Genomic DNA, 26,427 nt, shown 5'->3' with positions numbered 1-26,427 from the left:
CAAGATAGAACGCTATAGTCGGGTTCCCCGACTATCTGATACCCGTTACTCAGCTGGTGAAAGTGCGAAGGGAAATTACAACACTGACCGTTTTTGGCGGTTTGTGGGCGTTAGAGTGGGCGTGGCAAAAAGATTTTTGGTATATAGAGTTATATTTACAAGACAAACAACAATGTGAAAAAATTTCACAACATTTTTCAAAAGTATGGGCGTGGCAGTTTTGGGCGGTTTGTGGGCGTTAGGGTGGGCTTGGCAAAAAGTTTTTCTGTAGATCGATAGAAATTTACAATACTAATAAGAAAATGAAAAAATATCAACACATTTTTCAAAAGTGTGGGCGTGGCAGTTTTGGGCGGTTTGTGGGCGTTAGAGTGGGCGTGGCAACATGAATCGACTTGCGCTGCGTCTATGTCTCTGGAGTCTGTATGCTTATTCTCAACTTTCTAGCTTTTATAGTTCCTGAGATCTCGACGTTCATACGGACGGGCAGACAGACAAACGGACAGACAGACGGACAGACAGACGGACAGACGGACAGACAGACAGACGGACGGACAGACGGACATGGTCAGATCGACTCGGCTATTGATCCTGATCAAGAATATATATACTTTATATGGTCGGAAACGCTTCCTTCTGCCTGTTACATACTTTTCAACGAATCTAGTATACCCTTTTACTCTACGAGTAACGGGTATAAAAACTTTGACACTCTTATGTTTTTTACACACTTACGCTTTCACCCCCTTTATTCACACACTTACGATGTCAACAAATATACACATGTTCCCACGCCAAAAACTATTTACCACGCCTACTCTAACTGCCTACTCAAACTGCCACGCCCAGTTCCTATTCCGTCCATATCAACGGCACCAACATACCGACTACTGCGAAGACCAAGTACCTGGGACTAACCCTGGACAAGCGTCTCACGTGGAAGGATCACATAGGGGAGAAAGTAAAGCTCATGAGGCAAAAATGCCGCTCAATGACCTGGAAAATGAAAGGTTACAGAGAGCAGAATACCGCATCCTGAGATTTATCCTCAACTGTCCTTACCACGTGAGAAACACAACGATCAAAAGGGACCTCAAAATGCAAGGTGTTGGTGAGGAATCCAGGAAAGCTAGTAGTAGGTACCTGGAGAACCACCAGAACCATCTAGCAACTAGCCTCCTTGACAACAGCCTACAGCGCAGAAGACTCTGAAGATACCATCCACTTGACCTGCCCTTCCGGATTCCCTAAAGGAATCCTCTGATGACCATAGATATCAAATATAAGATTCTCTAGGGAATCTACATAACCGCCCACGTAACACAAAAATTTAATTGATTGCCCTCTTGGGCAGATGTAAATAAAGATACTGTTATACAAAAAAAATCAATATCAATATCAATATCAATCAATACGAGGAACTTGACTATAGCATTCTATTTCTCCTGATATTCCAGGAAATGTTGAAATTTTTCGTTCGCACTTCCATTAGCCGAGTAACGGATTTCTGATAGTTGGGAAACTCGACTATAGCATTCTGTCCCCCTGTACTTTCTATAGTGTAGGGCTTAACTTAAAATAAAAATTGTTAATGAATGTAAGCAGGTAATATATTGGCAGCATTGGTAGGAGTTGGCAGCACTAGAAGTTGGAATTTGGTCGAGAGTCAGCGGAGAATAAGAACGTGCGAAGAAGTTGCCGTAAAGAAGTTGAGCAGAATTAAAGTAGAAAAGACGTAGGCGAGAGTTGTAGAAGGCCCTAGTCGAGCGTTGTAGATGGCCCTAGTCGAGAGTTGTAGAAGGCCCTAGTCGAGAGTTGTAGAAAGCCGTAGCAAAATCAGTTAAAAGCCCTAATCTAAAGCCGTAGCAGAAGTCATTATCCAGTGAACAACAGCGCTGAGTGCGGTAGCTGAACAACAATTGTGTCTGTAATATTCAAAAAAGATTAAAGGCAGTGAACACTAGAAGTAATTCCTCTGGTTACGCAAGAGTGCATATACATAAGCAGTTACATTTTGAGCGTACATAGCCAAGTAACGAAAGTTGCCGCTACTTCTTCGTTACGCTCATCCTCCCGCTTGAACCGAATTTCGAGTCGTTGTTTCTGCCGTTTTGTTGTTGTTTTTGTTACCATGGCTGCTGAAAATTCTGAACACGTTCCTGCTGATTGAAACAGGGTGAAATTTTTGAGGCGCAAGGCGACTGCAATTTATAATAGAGTGGAACGTTTAGCAAACTTCATATCAAGCACTGCATCAACATTCGTTTGACGATGTTGAAGCTGATCGATGAGCTTCCGCAACCATTTAGAAAAATTCTTAACGAGGTCGTACATGCTGACTCCTTCACCTGGGAAACTTGGCCTCGCCTTTAATACAAGAAATATCACAGCTTGCAGAATAGCTTGCCTGCGACTCACATCATGCCGTATAACCCTCTGCATTGCCTGGAACGTCTGATGCGCTTCTTGCACAGGATCTCAGTAAAGATGTTATGCTCCTAGCCACTGCCACCACTGCTTTGCTCGACTCAGGATTTCAACTCCACCTTAACATCCCGATTCGCCAATCATTTTCATCTTAAGAAGGCAAAATCATCAGCTTGTGTTACCGGAATAGGCGATTCTAGTTTTGAGACAGATGGTTCGTCAGTAAATATTTCAATGCGATCTCAACCGTCATAACTGCTGCTACTGCAATATTATCGAAAGTCAGGCGGAACTTGAGCTCGCGAACAAAGATTTTCATCGTTCTCAAAGTATAGATTTTCTGATTTGCGACAGTCTCTTCCAACCAGGATTACCGACATGCAACAGACTCGGTTAGGCTGGGTTCTTTCTGGAGGTTGCAGTCGCTCGGATGGCATGGGCCCCATAACTGATTGGCCACCTACAGCAGTAACGAAGAAGCCAGTACTAGAATTTCGCCAAAGAATTTTTTATTGCATAAGTCGCTTTCACTCTTCGTTGATAAAGATGACCTTCATCAAGGCCAGATGGAGAAGTTTTCGTTGGTTTCGATGACCAAAACCCAATCATCGTACCGAAGGATCATACAGTAGCAGGATTGACGAAGCCAGCAGTGAATGATCTGCGTCTGCTGGAAGTATGTAGGGAAGTATGTCGGGTTTCAGGCGCCAGCCGTTACTAAATTAGTTTTTTTGTTTATTGCCAGCATTGGAGACAATTCTTTTCTACGTCACCTTAGCTGTGCGATTATCTTTCCTTATCTAAGCTCGCCTCTCTCGCGCTCCCTCTATCTTGAACTCTCTCGCTTGCAATTAAGTCGCCCATATCGATCGCTTTGCGCGCTATGCATGCTATGCATGCGCGCATCGATGCCAAAACTCCTTCGAACCAAGAAATAAAGCATAATCATTCGAAATCGCTACATAAATAAACCGTATATTTATTTCTCGAAAAAAAAACAAATAAAAAGGCTTATTAGCTCAACTTTGCGTGTTTCATTTACTAGATTTTTCCCTATATTTTCTTAGATTCTAAGACAATACCAAAAGTTTAAAACCCACGGGTATGAATACTTTGCTTGTTTCATTTAGTTTTTTATTATTGCTTAGGATTTATTATTGTTTTTAAATACATCACATGAAATTATTTTGTTGGATTGAATTCCAACATATATATTTTTTTAGGTTATTACTAAATTTTGGAATACAACATTTTTTGATATTGTGAAACTCAAACCAAAAAACAACGCAAACTAATATAATTACTAAAAATAGTGAGATAATGAAAATATACATTAGTTTGTCACTTTGTATATTACCAAAGTGTTGTTTCTTGGTCGTAGACATCCCATTAAATTGCGTAGCTGCTGGGTTTAAGTGACTAGGATATGAAGGAAAATATTCTGTAGTTAAGGCAATATCCGAGCACGAACGAAATTCTTCTTGTGGGCCACATCCAACAGCTCCATTACCATCGCTACACATACCCCAATTATTGCCTGCAACGTATCGCCATTGCAGAACACAGTGTTCACATGTAAAATCTGCAATTTGTATTTTTTAAATAGTTAATTTATTTTATTATATCAAAAAATGCAAGTAGTTAAGTTGAACTATCCTTGCAAAGGGAATTGATTTGTAAGCATTTTACAACACAGAAAAAAGCAAGAGAGAATGCTAAAGTCGATTTCCTCTACTATCAGATACGTGTTACTAGCAAGTTTAAGTGCGAGGAAAAAAATTTTAAAGTTATTTTGGTAAAAATTTAATTTATATTAAACAAAGCGTTCTGTTTTGTTTTTATTTTTAAATATGAATCTATATTCAATTTTGTACTTTTAAAATCTACTTTTTAAATATTATTTAAATTATTACAAGGTTTAAACGATTTTGAACTTATCAATAAAGTCAATGCCAGTAGATAGATCTAAGAAGGTAGAATTTGAGCTTGATAAGTTTCGACCAAAACGTTCCATCTTGGATTTCATTCAACAAATTATTAACAATTTTGTTTACCTATTTTTACCTATTTATTACATTTTGTAGATATTAGAATTTTTTTATATCTTATTTAAGTCCTATATATTATCATTACTTAGCTTATCTACTTAGCTGAAGTATTTTACCTATTTTTTGCAAAGTAAGATTCTGTTCTCGTGTTAAACTATATTCACCTGGTAACTGTGCCAAAATGTCATACATGCAACTTCCGTTTCGAGGATAAAATCGGATATCCAGGTCTGATTTATTTGGTTTAGAAGGAGATCCATTAAGAATTAGCAATACATTTTTATCTAAGCATGACTGCTTAGCATTTGGATTTGGACATATCCGAAACTCAAAATATCTGAAAAAATTATATATTGATTTAGAGAAACACAAAATAGAATTGGTTACCCCATATGGCTAGCTGTTAGTTCTACACGAATCGTAATTTTAGATCCAGGCAAATAGCTCCGTACAATTAAGCCTTTTCCCCAGTGGCCACCATATTCGTGGGGTCGTGGTTCCGGAACATCCCACGCGTCGCCGCATTCTCCACATCTACCGCCGTTTCTTTTCCACTGACGGTTAAGCCCTCCACAGTATAGTTCATGGTCATTATAGTCTGGTGGTGTTTGAAATCCAAACCGCCAAGCTGACGCTCTACTTGGTGGTTCGATCAGTCTGCCGTGGCCATTACATGACATGGTAAAACTCAAAGCAGCAAAAAAAAAGGCAATACACAACTTGGTTACAAGTATCATGTTTCCTTCTCTGAATAAATGCTTTAAATCGGGAATAGAAGTTTACGTTTAAATATAAAAATTACATAAATAAATTTGTATATAAATGTTTTCTTCATAGTCAACCATTATTATCAAATGATATTGAGTTAAAGAAATGAATTATGTCTTATAAATAATAAAATTAGTTTCTAAGGAAAATTTGCGTAATGAAAACTGTAAATCAAAAAGAAATTTTACGGTTTGCCTATGAAGGTAATAATCTTTTTTTTAGCACAGACGTTTATGAAAAAAAGAGTTGGTCAGCATGAATTCGTATTTGTACCTTTCGTAAAACAGCAATGTTTAACATGTTTTTTATAGAGCTTACACAGAATTTAATAAAAGGTGAATATATACCAACAATTTACAACAAACAAAATTTATCAATGCGACGTTAAATATCTTATTAAAAAGTTATTGTAAGTTGTCTGTTTTATACAATTATTATACTTCAAAGCTAAATATTGCAATGAGTCAAATCGACATTCGCGATCAGCGTCAACGAGAGCAAGGCGAACGTCGTCTCTCTTCGAGTCGAAACAGCGCGTATTTTTCAATTGTATCTTCGCAGCCCGCCGAATTGTACGAAATAAATCAAACACCCCCATCCCGACCAGTGTTGGGGAGTACCTAGATACTTGTACCTAGGCATGTACCTAGATACAATTTTTTGGTATCTTGTACCTTACCTAGGTATACAAATATGTGGCTTCCTTTTACCCTACCTAGGTACTAATACCTCTATACCTGGAGAAGTAGGTAAGCTAGGTAATAAGGTACTGAAATATTTGTGTTTTGCTTTATTTATTACTGAAAAGACTTTTCGATTATTTTCCTTTAAACAAAATTATCGAATTCCACAATAATAAAACAAAGCTGATTCCACCATAGAAAGTTATTTATCTTTCGATTCGACGCAAATGCTGTTCGGCTATTATTAGCTTGAAGCAAACTCAGATTTAAAACTATCTTAACAATTTGTGAAAGAACCCAATACAGTAAGATGTCCGGAAAGGAAAATACAAATAAAAAGGAACAACCTTTTATTTTAAATGGTCAATATTTTAAGCCAGATTGAAAATGTGTTTTGTGTATAAATAAAACCATAAAATTCGACGAAAATTCGACTGGAAAATGTCTGTGCTCTGGAATATGCAAGTTCGTTTCTTTTTTACTTTTTAAATTAAAGAACATTTTGTTGACAAAATCAAATTTTGTAAACCTCTAAAAGTGTATTTCGTCGGAAATAATTTTAAATGTATATTAATACACACATACATACGCACATAGAATTTTTTTCATATGAAAATGCACTCCCAAAATTTGAAAAAGATGATGATGACGTGTCGACGTTTTCATATACCAATAAAAATCGGCACCTATTATTTCATACATATACATAACATGGGGCCTCGTGGTGTAGTGGATAGTGCAACTACCTGCTAACCACGGGTTCGTGGGTTCAAACCACACCCATTACGAGAGCATGGCCATACAAAACTTCCTCTCTGAAATGCTTTTCTAACTTTTAGAAAGTATTCTTCCACATAAAAAATGCCTATTACAACAATTTTCGGCAACTTCCACTTGCCCCACCGCCACTCCTCACTACATGGGAGAAAAACTTGGGCACCCACATAGTACCAAGCGCACCCAGTGTTTTTCTGCGAACAGCAACAACACCCAGCAGGGCGAGCGCGTTACCAGACTGTTTGCTTTTCTACGAATAACAACACAACACCGTAGACGCCACTCCCCGATGGCGACAGGTGGCAGCCCCACCACTGGGATAAGCCGCATCTGGCCAATCACCAGATCGGGCGAAAAACTTACAACGATTACTGAACCAATACGAGAAATTTAAACATAAACGGCTCCCCAAATTCGATAACGACCATAGGCATCTCAAAACGGACACGAATTGGACAATGGAACGTTAAAACTCTAAGAGATCCATCTAGGTTAGCACAGTTCGAGGCGGAGATGGAGAAACTCCACATTGCAATAGCTGGAATCAGCGAGATGAGGTGGGCTGCCAGTGGGGAAACAACAACATCAGATAGCAATCCCTTCCTACACAGTGGCAACAGTGACGGCAGCAGATATGGAGTGGGAATTTTTGTGTCCAAGCGCATAAAGAAGGCACTGGTTTCCTGGGAACCCATTTCTGATAGAATCATGACCGCCAGGTTCAGATGTAGAGCTATTTACATATAAACATCACTCAATGCTATGCCCCGACGGAAGACGCCAACGACGACACCAAGGACGACTTCTATACTGCCCTTACAGCAACCCTCAACAAGCTACGGCAAGGTGACATTAACATCCTCATGGGTGACTTCAATGCAAAAATTGGCCCCAACAACACCGGACTAGATCTGTCATGGGCCACCATGGAACTGGGAGTCGCAACGATAACGGAGAGAGATTAGTGGAACTCTGCCAAGTATTCCAACTGGTCATCGGCGGCACAATATTCCCAAACAAAGATGTCCACAAATACTTCTGGACACCTCCAAGTGGTAATACGCGCAACCAGATCGACCACATATGCATTAGCAGGAAATGGAGACACTCGCTACTGGACGTACGGAACAAAAGGGGAGCAGCCATAGACAGTGATCATAAGTTGGCCATTGGAGAACTTTCAATAAAGCTCAACCGCAACCACTCAAGGAACACTGGCAACAGTCAACACCGGCGAGCGCTCCCCCTGCTCCTGCACCTCCTTAGCGACTCTACTCTGAAGACGAGAATGACGTCCACGCTGCGAGAAAAGCTGATCCCCCTAGAAGACCACCCATGGGAGCACACCTGCAGGCAACTAAGGACCACGGCGGAGGAAATACTTGGTCTGCAACAACCTGGGACCTGGAACCCGAAGCCTCTGTCGGACCAGCTCACACAGTACCGTGAGGAGTATCGCGGACTATGCAGAGCGGTGAAAAGGTCGGCCAGAAAGGACAAAAGAGCACAGCTGGATAGACTTGCGGCAGACGCAGAACGAGCAGCCGGCGAGAACAACATGCGCTCGCTATACCAGCAGATTGCACGGATCACAGGAACCCATCACAGACAGAACAAACCAGTCAGAGATCTAGAAGGTAACCTCTTATCCAATGATGATGCACAAATCCGAAGATGGCGCCAACACTTCATGGGAATTAGCCACACCACATCACCAAACGTGGCCATAGACTACAGGAGTGTTGTGCCGCCAAGTGGGAGTAGCAATGCAATAAAGAAGCTGAAACACAACAGAGCAGCTGGCGAAGACAACATACCAGCCGAATTGCTTGAAGTTGACACCCAACTGATGGCTGAAACATTGCATCCACACTTCTCACGCATATGGGAAGGCGAGACGGTGCCAGACTCCTGGAAATGCCGAATCATTATGAAGCTTCCCAAAAAAGGCGACCTTAGTGACTGCAACAACTGGAGAGGGATAACACTGCTCAACACCAGCTACAAGATCTTAGCTACACTTCTGAACGAACGCCTCCAGGAAAAAATTGAGCCAACAATACGAGACGAACAGGCAGGCTTCAGACCACACAGGAGTTGCGTAGACCAGGCAAATACACTACGCATAATAACCGAGCAAGCTGTGGAATGGAGAGCGCCGCTTTACCTCCTGTTCATCGACTTCAAGAAGGCATTCGACTCAGTTGATAGAGCAGCAATATGGCGAGCACTTGCAAGAAAAGGAGTACCTGTAAATCTCATCGCCATCATCAAATCGATGTATGACGATGCCAACCTGGCGGTACTGCACAATGGAAAAACTAGTGCACCTTTCCAGACGAACACCGGATTTCGGCAAGGATGCCCGCTGTCACCACTCCTCTTCAACATCGTAGTCGACGAGTTAATGAGCGAAGTATGCTCTTCCAAGCGCGGAATTAAGTGGAACCTCACCAGACACCTTGAGGACTTGGACTACGCAGACGACATCTGTCTCATATCGCACAGACTCGGCGACATACAGAGGAAAAGTGACGACCTCGTCAAAATAGCTAGCAGCGTAGGGCTCGAGATAAACATAGCGAAAACAAAAGCTATGCGCTTCAACCACTCCAGCCAAGGAAACATCAACATAAATGGGAACCCAATCGAGTTCATTACCAGTTTCCCAAACCTTGGCACCATCATAACCAACAGTGGTGGAGTGGATGATGATGTCTCCAGTCGTCTTGGCAAAGCCCGCTCAGACTATACCGCATATGGAGAGACCGACAAATCAGCCGACGAACAAAGCTCGGGATCTACAATGCGTGTGTGAAATCCATACTGCTATACGGAAGTGAGACATGGCTCGCCACGAAGAAAATAACGCAGAAGCTACAGGCTTTCAGCAACAAATGCCTGAGAGTCATATGTGGGGTATTCTGGCCAAACAGAATAGCCAACACAGAACTGTGGCGCGTTACAGACGAGTCCCCGATTCACATACAAATAAGGAAGAAAAAATGGATGTGGATAGGGCACGCTCTCAGAAGAAACCCGAGTAGCATAGTGAGGATGGCACTAGACTGGAACCCCCAAGGAAGCAGGCGAGTAGGAAAGCCAAGAGCAACCTGGAGAAGAACCGCTCACCAAGAACTAGCCCAAATAAACACCACATGGGAAAGTGCAAAACAGACTCAAAATAGAGTTAGATGGAAAGCTCTCGTAGAAGCCCTAAGTTCCCGAGAGAAATAGAAGGAATTAAAAAAAAAAAACATATGTATGTGTGCTTATATTGATGTAGCCATTCATTTTTACATACGCAATATTTGGCGCCAAAATTATTTTTACCTTATTTTTCTAACTACCTTGTACCTTACCTAGGTAAAAATATAGCGTACCTGTCCCAACACTGATCCCGACACACCAACTTATGCCAACAACATGGGGGTTCTTCGTCTCCGTCAATACCAATAATGAACCAAAAAGAACGGACGAGACGCACGATATTCAACACATCGACCTCGTTAATTACAACATTCGCAACAACAGCAAATACTGCAACGCTCGTTGCAGCTGAAACATTCAAATAAAAAGAAAACTGATCCCCTAACCAGAACAATCTAATTCAACGAACTGAGACCCAAGAGTACACTAACAAATTTGGAATATTGGCAGATAACGATAAGGATCTACCCACCAGCCCTGATAAAGGGTGTTAACGTGTTAGCGGAGCACGCTATGTCCTCGGCATTTTGGATATCTAGTCGACGTGGGGGTGGATCAGCAAAAGAAAGAACCGCCACGTAAAAATGCTCGTATGCTATTGAAAAATAATTAAAATTCGCGTACTATTTTTGTGGGCAAAAAGGGAACGAAAAGAAAAGGCTAGAATAAGAATAGAAACAGCAAAAGAGAGAGAAAATAAGGGATACAATTGCCTACATCACTTCTTCTACCACGCCAGTCTGCGTAATGCCCACCCTTCCATGATCCTTATGGTCCTACAAATTACACTTAGGATCCCTTGAAGTGACTACCTTTTACTCATTCCATAACACTTTGATATCCATGACCCCCGGATTAGGAGAAATTTATCTTAAATTCATTTTGATATCCTTTTATTAACATAGTAATTTATAAACTATCAATTTCAGATTCATCTTAGTACTACAAGTATATATTTTTGACATAATTCCCCTAAATTCCTATTTCAATGAAACATGGGAAGGTATATTGTTGTATTACGTTAATCCAAATTCTTCGTTTTCATGTAAATGAAAAAATGCATAATTGCAATGCAAAAGACGAAAGGCGTAATCAAAACAAAACTAATTTTAATGCGAAACAATTACTGCAGCTTTTAAAGCTCCTTGCGTATTGCCGATGACGAAATAACTAAATAAAGAGTAGAATAAAACAATATATGTAATAGAGCACTTACAGGAAATCCAATTCCGGCGGCGAAAGATCTTCGGCTGCGGCGATCGGCTGGGAAAAAAGGTTCTTGTTTTTGGTTATAAAGTTAGGTCGTCGTCGGTTTATTAAGGAATAGTTTTTATTATGTTCGTTTGATTTCATCTTGCGGAATTATACGTTTATTTTTTTTAGCGATTTCGATTATCGATTTTTATACCCGTTACTCGTAGAGTAAAGGGGTATACTAGATTCGTTGAAAAGTATGTAACAGGCAGAAGGAAGCGATACCGACCATATAAAGTATATATATTCTTGATCAGGATCAATAGCCGAGTCAATCTGACCATGTCCGTCTGTCCGTCCGTCTGTCTGTATGTCCGTCTGTCCGTCTGTCTGTCCGTCTGTCCGGCTGTCTGTCCGTCCGTATGAACGTCGAGATCTCAGGAACTATAAAAGCTAGAAAGTTGAGAATAAGCATACAGACTCCAGAGACATAGACGCAGCGCAAGTTTGTCGATTCATGTTGCCACGCCCACTCTAACGCCCACAAACCGCCCAAAACTGCCACGCCCACACTTTTGAAAAATGTTTTAATATTTTTTCATTTTCATATTAGTCTTGTAAATTTCTATCGATTTGCAAAAAAACTTTTTGCCACGCCCACTCTAACGCCCACAAACCGCATAAAACTGCCACGCCCACACTTTAAAAAAATGTTTTAATATTTTTTCATTTTTGTATTAGTCTTGTAAATTTTTATCGATTTGCTAAAAAACTTTTTGCCACGCCCACTCTAACGCCCACAAACCGTCAAAAACTGTCAGTGATGAAGACTCTTCTTCACACATCCACTAGCTGAGTAACGGGTATCAGATAGTCGGGGAACTCGACTATAGCGTTCTCTCTTGTTTACTTTGTATTTTAGTTTTCACCCGTTCACTTCAGCAACATTTTTTCTCTTATTTCATTGCCTTTTTTTCATGTTTTCCTACACCATAAAATGAGGGAATAATTTAAAACTTTAACTTTTTTTTAACGGGGTAGCTCGACGTCGCATCGCCTGCACTGGCTAGCAGCTAAGTTTTCGTTTTATTTTTCTTTATCGAATCACTTTTTGCTTTTTTTGCAGGCGGCACAGGTATTGCTTTTATGACGTCATCGTTGTTTTCCGCTTAATCTTTGCCTATGGGACTGCTTACCAAGTGCCACGCAATGAATTTTCCCTAAATGAAAAATCGCCAAAGAAAAAAAAAATAAAACAAAAATCACTCCCTAATTCTTTAACTGGGGTCATTAAATATTTACCCTGCATTCAGTCCTGGCATCCAGTAATTCGACTGCTCTTTCTTTTCCACTTTATTTTACTAGATGTCGCGTGGTTTTTTTTCTATGTCGTTCTTTTTGTCTTTTTTTTTGTTTGTTTGAAAATTTTATTGTGTATCTAGAAGAAATAGCACATTAAGCTTTATTTGTAAGTTTTTTTTTATTCTGTTAGCATACTCACAGCTTGCACTTAGCTTGTCGTTATTTTGAAACACATTGCTAATGCAATTCAATCACGACGACAAAAAAAAACCAACTACTCCCAGACAACTGCTCTCGATGATGGCCAAAATGGAAAAGAACGATCTGGATGCCCCAGATCGGAAATATAGGTCCGTCAAAGTTGACAGTCCACTGGCAGCCAGAGAACTACGCTATTTTCGACGTTGCCAGTACGGCAGGTCTCAGTTTACCGCCATAGATGGCGCCATCCTATCTTGATGGACTAGCCATACAAATAAAATGTCTTTATTTTATTTTTTTGTTTTCCATATCTAGTGTAGTACAGTTTTCATATATCTAGTATAGTTTTTATACCCGTTACTCGTAGAGTAAAAGGGTATACTAGATTCGTTGAAAACTATGTAACAGGCAGAAGGAAGCGTTTCCGACCATATTAAGTATATATATTCTTGATCAGGATCAATAGGCGAGTCGGTCTGGCCATGTCCGTCCGTCTGTCCGTCCGTATGAACGTCGAGATCTCAGGAACTATAAAAGCTAGTTGAGACTCAGCATGCAGACTCCAGAGACATAGAAGCAGCGCAAGTTTGCCGATTCATGTTGCCACGCCCACTCTAACGCCCACAAGCCGCCTAAAACTACTACGCCCTCACTTTTGAAAAATGTTTCTATATTTTTCCATTTTTGTGTTAGTCTCCTTAATTCCTATCGGTTTGCCAAAAAACTTTTTGCCACGCCCACTCTAACGTCAAGAAACCGCCCAAAGCTGCCACGCCTACACTTTTGAAAATTTTTTTGATATTTTTTCATTTTTGTATTAGTCCTGTAAAATTCGATCGATTTGCCAAAAAACTTTTTGCCACGCCCACTTCAACGCCCACAAACCGCAAAAACTGTCAGTGTTGAAGACTCTCATGCGCACTTTCACCATCTGAATAACGGGTATCAGATAGTCGGGGAACTCGACTATAGCGTTCTCTCTTGTTTTTTTCTTTTTTTTGAATATTAGCCCTTCCTACAAATCCCCACCGCTAAAATCGCACTTGGGAGACATGCTCTCACAATGTGTGATACCAGCTTGGAGAGCTAATTTATCTTATTGTTTGATATCTTTCGCGTGGAATTTTCCAACTCCTTGAAGGTCTTCCAGCTCGTAATAAGTTGAACCTAGCTTTCTTTTAATTCTAGCTTTCACAAATGCTGGTGCTAGTTTGGCATTAAACCCTTTTACAAACTTGCTTTGCTGAAAGTTTCTACGATGAACTTCCTGGCCAACGGTATATGACACGACTCGGTTTCTTAAGTTATACAACTTCTCATTCCGACTTTGTTCTTGCTTCATTGCTTTCACTGCATCTTTTCTAAAAATATTGACAGAATCCTCTCTACTGAATTGAACTGCTCGATCCTCTAACAAGTCCAATTTTCTCAACAGCTTGTATGTAGAACCTTCTGTGATCATGTGCTGACCAAAAACCAAGCGATATGGTGTGTTGTTAACAGCTGAATGCCAACTGGATCGCAAGGAACAGCATATGCTACTAAGTTTGTCATCCCAATTAGACTGATCCGGATGAACATACGCTTTGATTCCAGAGATAATACTACGGTTTACCCGTTCTGACGCGTTAGCTTGAGGGGCATACACGGCTGTATACGTATTTCTTTAATAGATTCTTGAAAATGTAAGATTTGAACTGAACTCCGACAACGGAATAATTTTGTAAAGTGATCGAATAACACCAATATCCCCACGAGACCTGATTTTGAACGAGGATAAGGCCCCAAGTAATCGATATAAAGCTTTTGGAATAGCCGTTGCGATTCAACTATTTTAGCCAGAGGGGGTCTCAAAACATAATTGGGATGCTTAACACTTTTACATACTGCACTATTATTTACGTACTCCTTAACTTCGTTAACTAAATTTGCTTTCGTTTCCTCTCTAATGTTTTGTTAATCCCACAGTACGACGATAAAGGGCTATCGTGCGCCTTTTCCAGGACAACAGGTACAAGTTCTTGTGGCATACCACCATATCGTCTGCTAGGCTTTCCCCGGATGCATGCTCTGTCTTCCTATAAATGCAATCATCCACGACTTGCACGTCAGGCAACTGCTTTTGAGCTTGCATGAGTTATACCCTCAGCTCTTGATACTGTTTTGATTGGAAATGTGGAAAGCGAAAATCAATTGCGTGATCGCTTTCTATTGCAGACAAATCTTCCATAAAGGTGCGCGACAGCGCGTCTGGAACTACGTTTCTAACGCCCTTTCGATGCTGAATGGTAAAGCTATATCCTTGTGGTTTGAGTGGCTAAACGACTACTCAAATCGGATTGCGACATCAACCATTTTAAAGAGGCGTGCTCCGTTATCACAGTAAAAGTATGACCTTCTACGTAGGATCTAAATTTTTTAATGCTCAGAATAGCGGCCAAGCACTCTTTTTCTGTTACTGAATAGGTTCACTGGCATTCATTTAGCTTTCGTGACATAAAAGCTATGGGAATTTCGTCACCTTCCTGGTTGATTTGCATCAAAACGCCGTCAACTCCCGTGTGACTCGCATCACAATGTATGAAAAACGGGCGAGTAAAATCAGGCATATGCAGAACGGGAGCCTTACACAATGTAACGAACATTTATTAAATACTGCGGCTGGATGTTAAGCTCAGGAGAAGTGTACACGCTAAAATTTTCTCCGGCTGGGCTCGTCGACTATGGGGGGTGGTTGTCTTGCTACTTCTCTTGGATTTGCCTTTATTCATTATGAAGTTCAAATTTGCGTGAAGGGACAAGCCAAAAAAATAGGGGCACGGGATAACACAAGTCTTAGTCTAAATACACGGAAAAAGGATAGACATTGATATGAAAAGGAAAATGTTGTACTATATCATCATCATTTTTCTGCTCCACAATTACAGCGATGCAGATAACGCGGCAGCCCCCGTGGAGAGTCAGCCATCTCCTTTCCGAGTGCTATCATCGTACATGGCCTACGAAAGGCAAGAACCGCCAGATGAGCTGGTAAGGAGACTGGCAGAAGACAGCGAAAAGCAAAACCTAGGCCTACTAATAGGCTGTGATGCTAACGCCCACCATACACAATGGGCAAGTACAGACACAAACGACCGCGGTGAGTCTCTTTTTAACTTTATCTTTAGTTCAAATCTCTTCATATGCAATAAAGGTAATGACCCCACCTTTATCATTAAGAACCGTAAAGAGGTAATAGACCTAACTCTCGTCTCTAAACCCCTATTAGAGACAGTAACTCACTGGAGGGTGCTAGATAAGCACTCTTTCTCGGACCACAGGTATATAGAAACAACCCTCACAACCAGCCCCCCAAGACCAGCAGTTTTCTCTAACCCAAGGAAAACAGACTGGCATAAATATAAAAATATTCTAAGGGAAAAAATCCCAGTGGATCCCCCCCATACCCTCAAAGAAGTTCTAGTCTAAACGAACTAGTCTCAACTATCACAGGAGTCTGCAACTATGCACTAAAAATGGCCTGCCACAATAGCAAGCCCAAAAGAAAAAGAAAACCTCCCTGGTGGTCAGCAGAACTATCTCCCCTCCGAATGGACTGCAGAACAGTTTTTAACAGGGCCAAGGCAGGAAATGAGGATGCCCTGTGGACCTCCTACAAGAAAGCCCTTGCTAATTACAAAAAAGCCATCAGGAAAGCAAAGCGATCCTCATGGCATTCTTTCTGCTCAGAAATTGAAAATACAACTGAAGCAGCCAGGCTTAGAAAAATCCTCTCCCAATCGGCCACAACCCTAGGCTACCTTAAAAGAGCAGACGGCTCCTGGACCAGCTCGAGTGAGGAATCTCTGGAGCTACTTCTAGACACTCACTTCCTAGGAAACAGCCAAAACGCTCTCACCTCCCAACATACTAACGCCACACCTGCAAGCATCGAACTGTGTTTGGACCCAAAGGTCCTTCATTGGGAGATACACAGTTTTAAACCATACAAATCTGCAGGTCCAGACAAAATCATACCCGCACAAATCCAACATGCGGGAAACAGCCATAAACTGGATTCTAGACATTTTTAAAAGGTCCCTACATCTTGGACACCTACCGCAATCGTGGCTAGAGTCCCGAATTGTCTTCATCCCCAAAGCAGGGAAACCATCACACACGACCCCCAAGGATTTCAATTAGTCTGTCATCCTTCCTACTAAAGACCCTTGAAAAAATCATCGGCCTTCATCTGAGATCAACTCTCAATCCGAATCTTATCACAGACGCGCAACACGTCTACAAGAAAGGAAAATCGACAGAGACAGCACTAAACTCTCTCGTCTCCAAGATGGAATAGCTTTCCTGGATATAGAAGGAGCTTTTAACAACGTCATCCCAACAGCTATTACCGGAGCTCTGACAGACCTTGGGGTGGACCGCCACTTGGTGGGACTCATAAACCAACTGCTCACCTGCAGGAAGGTTATGTCTTCTCTAGGCGCGTCAACCCTCACTAGGCACGTCAGCAGAGGCACTCCGCAAGGAGGCGTCCTCTCCCCAATTCTATGGAACAAAGCAGTTAACTCGATACTATGCGACATGGAGGCCGGCCCTGAAAAAGAAATCCAGCATAAAAATGCTAGCAAAGATGCAAAGAGCCGCGGCATCAGTAGTGCTTTACGCACCACCCCAAACGAAGCCCTAAACGCCATACTCAACCTCCCAAGCCCATGTATCCTAAAACACACCCAAATAGTCCCCTCCAGGACAGACTACTGTACTCCAACGGAATACGTACAAACACCGTTCAACACTATTATCCCAGAAAGGGACGGGTTGAACTCACAGACACCTGGCCCCCAGAATGCAATATGTTTCTATACGTACGGGTCAAAACTACAGAACAGAGTAGGAGGAGGAATTTACTCCGAACAACTAGGCCAACGCATCTCGTTTAGACTCCCCGATCATTGCAGCGTCTTCCAAGCGCAAGTAGCAGCAATAAGCATTTAAAAGCACTAAAACCGGAAGGCTTATACGTAAACATCTTCAGCGATAGCCAAGCAGCTATCAAATCGATTGGCTCAATCTCAAGCCACTCAAAAACAGTATCGAATTGCCGATCATCTTAACACGAGATGACACAACAATTCGTAATCAGCCTTATATGGGTACCCGGACATAGGGACATAGAAGGCAACTCCATCGCAGATGAACTAGCTCGAGAAGGCACTACCGCGCCACTCATACAAGAGATGGAGGGCATGAGTATGCCTTTAGCCACATGTAAACTACTAATTAGGGAAGACCTAAACCGAAACAAACAGACAATATGGGAAAATACCACACATTGTCGCCTAACACGCCAAATATGGCCAAAAATAAACCCAAAAAGAGTTATCACAGGGCATTGGTTGATAGGTACCCATACCAGAAGACTAAATGCCCCGTATAATGATTTCTGCCGTAGTTGTAGGGACGAGGAAATGGAAGAAACGGTAGAGCATTTATTGTGTCACTGCCCAGCACTGCAAGCGAAAAGACTTGCTCAACTGGGAAGCAGATTCCTGATAGACACGTCCGACCTATCCGATCCACATCGGATACAAATATTCACCAGCGCCTCTGGCTGGGGAAACTGTTAACTTCACACGAACCTCGACGGGTAAAAAGGGAAAACACACTCGGTATCACAATGGACACAATGGACAATGGACCAATGCGTCGGATAAAACCGACGGCCGGCAAAACCTAACCTAACCTACTCTTTACTTCCCCCAAGATGACCCACAAAGTTTCCATCGATTTGGTCAACTTATTGATAAAGCTGCCATATAAACGATCGTGCCGATATGCCATAAAAATATTTACCTTACCAAAGAAAAAGATGTTTTATCTATATTTAAGTATTTACCAATGAAATACAACATTAATTTAAATTATTAGGACCAATTGTTTTAAATATATGCTGCCTAACTGCATCCTCAGAGCGACTATTGTTGCTCCAAATGACTTGCAGCTCTGCATTCCCAAACAAATATTCAACTACAAAAACGTTATTTTTTTTAAAAGTAACAAAAAGGAGCATATGAAACTAGTTGTATAATATTATACACATGTTAGTTAATAACTTGCCATTAAAATTCTTTTGAAGTGGTTTTCCATACAAAAGTTATATTCCACGAAACACAGCTACATTTGTTAAGTACATGTTTGTTACATGTGTAAAAACGGCACATAAACATAACACGATAAAACTACACAAAAACATATAACATACACACAAATTTTAGTGAACTACAAATCTACATACCTGTGCTACTGCTACTACTACTATATAAACCACAAATGTTGCAAAATGATTTTCCGCCAATTTTGTCTTACGCATGCTATCGACAATCAGCTATCTTTGAGAGATTGGCGAGAAGCCTGTGTTGCATATAAAAGTTAAAATCGACTCTTTTTATCTAAACTATCTAGACTATCCTAAATATAAAAAAACCATAAATTGTTTTATTCCGTTAAAATTTTTTTTTGACTTTCTGCAAAAAAAAAAACCACAAAAAAAACCAGTGTGCACTGGCGAGGACCAGGAACTAATAGATTCTTCAATGACTCCAAGGCCGATCATGCGATCTATTTCCTCATACATGAGTTTTACGATCGCCGGCGAAACTGGATAGTGGCGCTGCCTAATAGGTGTTGCACTTCCTACATCTATTTCGTGATGCAACAATTTATTTTTCCCTAGACCCTTTTCTTAAAATTAAGGAAATAATTGAACAGCTATTTCTAATTGATTACGCTGATCCGCCGTCAGCTCGCGATTGCGTTATAGTATCAGCTGACTTGTTATCTTCACCTGCTAGGCTGGATATCGCCAAACCTTGGACTGTCAAGCCGGAAGGCAAAATTTTAAATTCAGTCCAAAAATCAATGCATAGATATAACTGCTGAGCAAGTGAAGGAACAAAATAAAAGTTTAGGGTCTTTGTTGCTCCCCGATACGTAACATCCAGACCGAGTTTTCCAGTTATACCCTGCAGCTGATAAGTTATATTTCGGTTAAATATTTCTCTAGCAAAGTCTCCTCCTATACAACTAATGGATGCCCCTGTATCCATTAATCCTATCATCCACTTTTCTAGCATAGTAACTTCGGCCTATGGTCGTACGTCGTGACCTACGATGGCAGAGATCAGAGTCTGTTTTTCATTTTTAATTCTTTTGTAATATTCACGAAGGCGTGTGCAAGATCTTCTGCCCATTACTGAAGCTGGACGTAGGGATTGTTGTACCGCTAGTAAAATGGTATTGTCAGGCATGTTGGTTTCTGTAGATTGGGATTGCTTTACATGTCTGCTGTGTTGCAACTGATGACTGACTCCTCCGTGCACTTGCCTCTGGTGCACGGCCCACACCGTTTTTTGATCCCGTACATTTTGAACAAGAAGGTTTATAGGTATTAGGCTGGCCACAACCATAACAGAACACCTGACGTTCACTAAGGCAATCTTGGTATCGATGGCCACTTTTTCGGCAGTTCCAGCATACCAAATTAATTGCAGCTACGTCAAGAATCTCGTCATCCTCGCTAAACTGCTCTTCGCCATCGGCATGACTCTCTACGGCGTGAATGGAACGTCGCACAGGAGCTTGAGGCCTTTGAAAGATTAGTTTATTTTTCGTTAAGTTCTGTATAAACACCAGGTGTTCTAACTAAATGGCAAAGGTGTGCTGGGCTACTAATTTTCTCGTAAAGCAGTTCATGTTGAATTTGCGGCTGCAAGTTTGCGCGCAATATGTCCAACAGTGCCAACTCTGACAAGGGCATTGAAAGCTTATCGGCTAAAAACACGATCGACTCATAAAATTCGTCAAAACATTCGTTTTCCCTTTGCTTGCGTCGGTCAATGGCTGACCGAATGTTTATGTCTGTTAGCTCGTCTTTAAATTGTGCCTTCATGGCGGCTCGCAAATGGCTCCACTGAATTGATCGAACGCTTTTGTGGTACCGTTAAAACCAGTCATTAGCGCTTCCATCTTACAAGTTACTTATATGGCGAGATAAAAGATCGAAATTACCATTAACGGTTTTAAACGTTAGTGCTTCTACTCTATATATAAAGTCGTCAATCGACATATTTGAACGACCTGAATACCGCAATTTCCAGTTTATAACTATCTGGCTGATACGATCTGGTCGCAAGTTTGTATCTATTTGTGAGAATCTAGATTTCGACTCGAGTCCTGCTGAAGGAATATTTCCAAATGTAGCGGGATTTCCCTTCAAGGAAAGATTTTCTGTTTCATGAGGCTGCGCGTCATGTTCTGATCGGTTACTACTAGTTGCTGCGTCTTGCTTTTGATTCTCCAATAAACATTTTTTGAAAACAAGAACTAATGGTTTCTGCCAGTATTTCTGCTCGTCTATTGGACTCCTCTACGACTTGCTGTAACGCTTCCATATTGTCGTCGCCTGTATTACAATTCTCTGTTAATTCCAGGGCACTGGCTGGCCTACTTTTATTTTCGCTTTCACTTACGGTGCGTAAGTATACTTTACAAACCGGACAAACTTTATGATTTCGAACCTTTACATTGAAACAAACTCGATGAAAGCTATGACCACAACTTGCTGCTAATAGTTGAGCCGAGTATTCAATTCCTTTCAAGCAAATAAAGCAGTCAACGTTTGTCATTACCGAGTTGTCTCCTGCGGGTGCGATTTCTTCAGACATTTCCCTAAGTGTTTATTACATATATATGTTTATATTTCTTTTTAATTTTATTTTTGTAACATAATTTTTCTCATAAATCTGCTTATTGAGCTGTAATCTTCAATTTTTGTTTGTATTTTTTTGTAACAAATAATTATCTCCGGGAATCAGGATAATCTTCGTGTCTTGTAATCATTAGTCTATTGACATTGTGTATCAGAAATTAACGTAACAAGATAGTATAGCTATTGAGGTTATATATTTGCTTTCGCACATGCAACTGATCCATCGTTTTTTTCAAGATAATAATGCTTAGTTGGTGAGTCGCAACCAACTGAAACCCCTTGTCTGGCAGCGCACTATTGCTACTATATTATAATTTCCTGTGCACCTGCAATAGCTAACTAATATACACAAAAATGTACTGCCGCTGCTAACTAATACCCGATCCAAGTAATATATTCTGGCTACAAAAGTTAGCATTCAAGCAGATAATTTATAAGCACCTAATGAGAATAATGTAATAAGGTAGAACCCTTACTTAGAAGTATGGCCTAATCCATTAATACCCTAAGAGCACAGCGCTTGTTATCCTGCGTGGCAGGATATAGAAATCTTCTCTGATATCCACGACCAATCACAGGAACAGGCGTATACATTTGTTCTTTTTTTGGGACGGCATATCAAACTTACACTCCCCGAACAATACCTTTATTTAAAGTTAGTTAATCCAATTATGTAAACTGATGTCGCTATAAACTCATTTTTGACTAAGGTCAATTTGCTAATAATAGTGAGCACAAAAGAAAATGTTCTAACCATATTTTATTCTCCAGTGGTAAACGAAAATTCCCCACAGTTTGATGTTGATGACTATTCTGAACTCTGACGAGGCAGCCAAGGCTAGGCCTCCAAATTGGGCGCCATAATTATTTCTGTAGCATATGAGGATCTATTAATACTGAGCTGGTGGAATATTAACGTGTTAGCGGAGCACGCGATGTCCTCGGCATTTCGGATATTTAGTCGGCAAAAGAAAGAACCGCCACGTTACAATGCTCGTATGCTATTGAAAAATAATTAAAATTCGTGTACTATTTTTATGGGCAAAAAGGGAACGAAAAGAAAAGGCTAGAATAAGAATAAAAACCGCAAAAGAGAGAGAAAATAAGGGATATACTTGCCAACATCACTTCTTTTATCACGCCAGTCTGCGTAATGCCCTTCCATGATCCTTATGGTCCCACAAATTACACTTAGGATCCCTTGAAGTGACTACCTTCTACTCATTCCATAACACTTTGATATCCATGACCCCCGGATTAGGAGAAATTTATCTTAAATTCATTTTGATATCCTTTTATTAACATAGAAATTTATAAATTATCAGTTTCATATTCATCTACTACAAGTATATATTTCTGACATAATTCCCCTAAATTCCTATTTCATTTCATGTTATATCTCTAGTATTACCATTAGTTATGTATAGATAAATGTATATAAAGACATAGTATCAAGACAAAATACATATAAGTATTGTAACTCATTGGCAAAGAGAAAAATGTTGCTGGAAAAGAACTGGGTTAATCTTATATAAAACAGTGTAATTCAATAATTAATAGGTATGATATAATATTAGTAATAATAATAAGAATGAAACATGGGAAAGTATATTGTTGTATTACGTTAATCCAAATTCTTCGTTTTCATGTAAGTGAAAAAATGCATAATTGCAATGCAAAAGACGAAAGGCGTAATCAAAACAAAACAAATTTTATTGCGAAACAATTACTGCAGCTTTTAAAGCTCCTTGCGTATTGCCGATGACGAAATAACTAAATAAAGAGTAGGATAAAACAATATATGTAATAGAGCACTTACAACAAATCCAATTCCGGCTGCGAAAGATCTTTGGCTGCGGCGATCGGCTGGGAAAAAAAGTTATCGTTTTTGGTTACAAAGTTAGGTCGTCGTCGGTTTTTTTCTTTTCATTATTTTATTTTGGTAATATAATCACATTAGTATTTAGGAATTGTTTTTATTATGTTCGTTTGATTTCAGCTTGCGGAATTATACGTTTTTTTTTTTTTAGCGATTTAAATTTTTTTTACATACTTTTCTTTTTACTTTGTATTTTAGTTTTCACCCGTTCACTTCAGCAACATTTTATTCTCTTATTTGATTGCCTTTTTTTTCATGTTTTTCTACACCATAAGATGAGGGAATAATTTAAAACTTTAAACGGGTTTTTTTTTTTACGGGGAAGCTCGACGTCGCATCTCCTGCACGGGCTAGCAGCTACGTTTTTTACTACTTGTCGCGTGGTCTTTTTTTTCTGTGTCGTCTTTTTGTCTTTTTTTTTATTTGTAAGTTTTTTTTATTCTGTTACTCACAGCTTGCACTTGGCTTGTCGTTATTTCGACGATTTATGTCGACGACAAAAAAAACCAACTACTCCCAGACAACTGCTTTCGATGATGGCCAAAATGGAAAAGAACGATCTGGATGCCTGGGCTCAGAAGGTTACCCCAGATCGGAAATATAAATCCGTCAAAGTTGATAGTCCACTGACAGCCAGAGAACTACGCTATTTTCGACGTTGCCAGTACGACAGGTCTCAGTTTACCGCCATAGATGGCGCCACCCTATCTTGATGGACTAGCCATACAAATGAAATTCCTTTATTTAATTTTTTTGTTTTTCATATCTTGTGTATTTTAATAGTTTTTTTTTTTCTTTTTTTTGTATATAAGCTCGACAAGCCCTTTCTACAAAACCACAACCACTCTTCAAAGTCAAACTGTAAGATAACACTAAGCTATCAGGAAAAACGAAGTGCACCCTACTTACAAGCCCTACTTACTTACCGTAGACACAAGCGGAAAGGCACCGTCCGATGCACTAATTGCCAAGAATACGGCCATATAAGAACATACTGCATTCGTAAAAACGCAAAGCCATAGGCTTTAGCTGCCTGTATGTATCCTAAGTATAATATTTGTATTCCACTTTGTAAGCAAACAATAGACCCACTCAGCTCACTTAACACAGCAGCAGTAAAGGCTTTTGTAAAGGTCATGTTAGCAAACATTGCAACAATGCAATTAAAGAACACGATCGATACGAAAAACAAGAGAAAACGCTATAGTCGAGTTCCCCACTCGAGTTGCCACTTTAATAGCCCAAAATGCGAAAATGTGTTGATTTTTTTTTTTTCATAATTGTCTTTCAAATTTCTACCGGTATGCCAACTTTCTCTAACAAATCGAAAAATTATTTTTTTTGCCAATTTCTATCGATACCATAAAGATTGTTGAACTTTCTCGTTTGCACTCCCACTTGCTAAGTAACTGGTTTCTTATACTCGAGGAACTCGACTATAGCGTTCTCTCTTATTTGTCTTAATGTGACCCAAAATACTCGTAAGTATACGAACATTATGTACCCATATGTACACACATAAAAAAAATATACAAAAGGAAATAAACCTTATTTACCCTCACGACCTTATGACCAACAATACTTTAGGATCCAATAGAAGTTGAATTAAAAGTAATATTTCATTAAATGTTTAAAACATAAAAGTGTAAATTGCAAGTGTGTACGGAAGTTGTGGTTACTGCCGTTGTCCAGTCTAAACGAGTGATACACCAATTGAAATGTAACTAATTGCTTTAAAAAATACATATATGGTTTGCACAAAAAACAGCTATTTTGCTGGGATATCTCGAAAACGAGACAAACTATTTATTTAAAAATTTAAAGCTGTGTAGCCATTTACTTCATTTTGATATACATTACTGTAAAAATGAGCGTTTAATTGGGACTCAAAAATATAAAATCATCAAATTGTATTTTACCCTATTTTACCAACACATTTTTTATGAGCGTATCCTCCAAACGCTTTTGTAGGGTCATTGAACCATTTTACCATTAGTTCTGGTTCAGTGGGAAACAGATATAAATAGCAACAATTTGTACGCCCATAACTTCTTTATACGAACACCTGGAGTTCTGGGTGTGGAGTTTAAAAAACTAAATGGTTTTGTAAAACTGCAAATGTATAGGTCAGCGAAATTCTAATCTAATAAATTGCAATTTATTTACTTCTACTTATTTAGTATTAGTACTACTATGTAACTCTCAAACAATTGAATGACAATTTGAATATTTACTATAGGTATATAGAATTTGTTAAATCAATAATTTATTGTTTCCATTTTAAAAATATTAATTTACGTTAATTTTGTAGATAATTACTGTAATACAAATAGGCAACCAAAACTCCAAAAAATTCCATAAAACCCAAACAGAGGACTATAATTTTGCACTCTTTCCTTCACCGCAAATTATTAGTACTTCGCAGTTCCAAAATGTGTATTTTAAATGAATTGTCAATTTTGGGTCTCTCACGCGAGAATATTTCGTCACTATCAAACTAAGAAGTGTTTCCGTTTAGCATTAGATATCAGCGTTTTAAACTTTAATCGTATATCAGTGTTTATCTTAAATGGTTAACAATAAAAAGATTTGCTAATCTTTTCCTTATTGTTAAGTCTTTCCATTATTTTTTCGATTTTAATCATTAAAGAGGAACTTACGGAATGTTCGATGTTAAGATAAATAAAGTTGATTAGTTATCTTCAAGTTAACATTGTGCGTTTGGTTGAACTAAAATTCCTGATACTTTTTTTAATTGTCAATCCAAAAAAAGAGGGGTTAGCTTGCACTCACTCACAATGCTCAATTGAATACTACTATATGTATATCTAACAGCTTTCACATTCTTGTGATCTATATAGTATTAAAGTCACCCAGATGATAAAACATATGTACATATGTCGACCCAAATGTAAATAACAATTCACTGCAAGGAACGCATTCCCCAAATTTTTGAAAATAACATGTACCTATTGTATTTAAATTATTTTTCTTCTGCTAGATATTTTTTATAAATCCAGTATTAAATATTCGTAATCAATTAATAAAAAATTGATTAACCGATCTGGATTAAAATTTTTGAAGACAATAAAAATAAATAAAGTTCATATTGGCAAAGAGAATTTTTATACCGTAACTTTTGATCAGGATCACTAGCAGAGTAGATCTAAC

At 39.5% G+C, this 26,427-nt stretch overlaps 1 protein-coding gene across 1 annotated transcript; it reads right to left on the bottom strand.

The window, feature by feature from the left end:
- Window positions 1-3,577: 3,577 nt before the first annotated feature.
- LOC122625558 lies at window positions 3,578-26,055 on the bottom strand. The gene is made up of 4 exons (XM_043805647.1): window positions 25,917-26,055; window positions 4,863-5,233; window positions 4,640-4,812; window positions 3,578-4,009 (listed from the first exon to the last, which is right to left on the bottom strand). The coding sequence occupies exons 2-4, from the start codon at window positions 5,210-5,212 to the stop codon at window positions 3,600-3,602; spliced, it is 933 nt and encodes a 310-aa protein (XP_043661582.1). The 5' UTR covers window positions 5,213-5,233; window positions 25,917-26,055; the 3' UTR covers window positions 3,578-3,599.
- Window positions 26,056-26,427: the final 372 nt, after the last annotated feature.

This window comes from Drosophila teissieri, unplaced genomic scaffold, assembly GCF_016746235.2.
Source record: "Drosophila teissieri strain GT53w unplaced genomic scaffold, Prin_Dtei_1.1 Segkk125_quiver_pilon_scaf, whole genome shotgun sequence".
NCBI classification, from domain to species: domain Eukaryota; kingdom Metazoa; phylum Arthropoda; class Insecta; order Diptera; family Drosophilidae; genus Drosophila; species Drosophila teissieri.
Note: the sequence above shows the minus strand (reverse complement) of the source record. Positions and strands in the feature narration are given on the sequence as shown.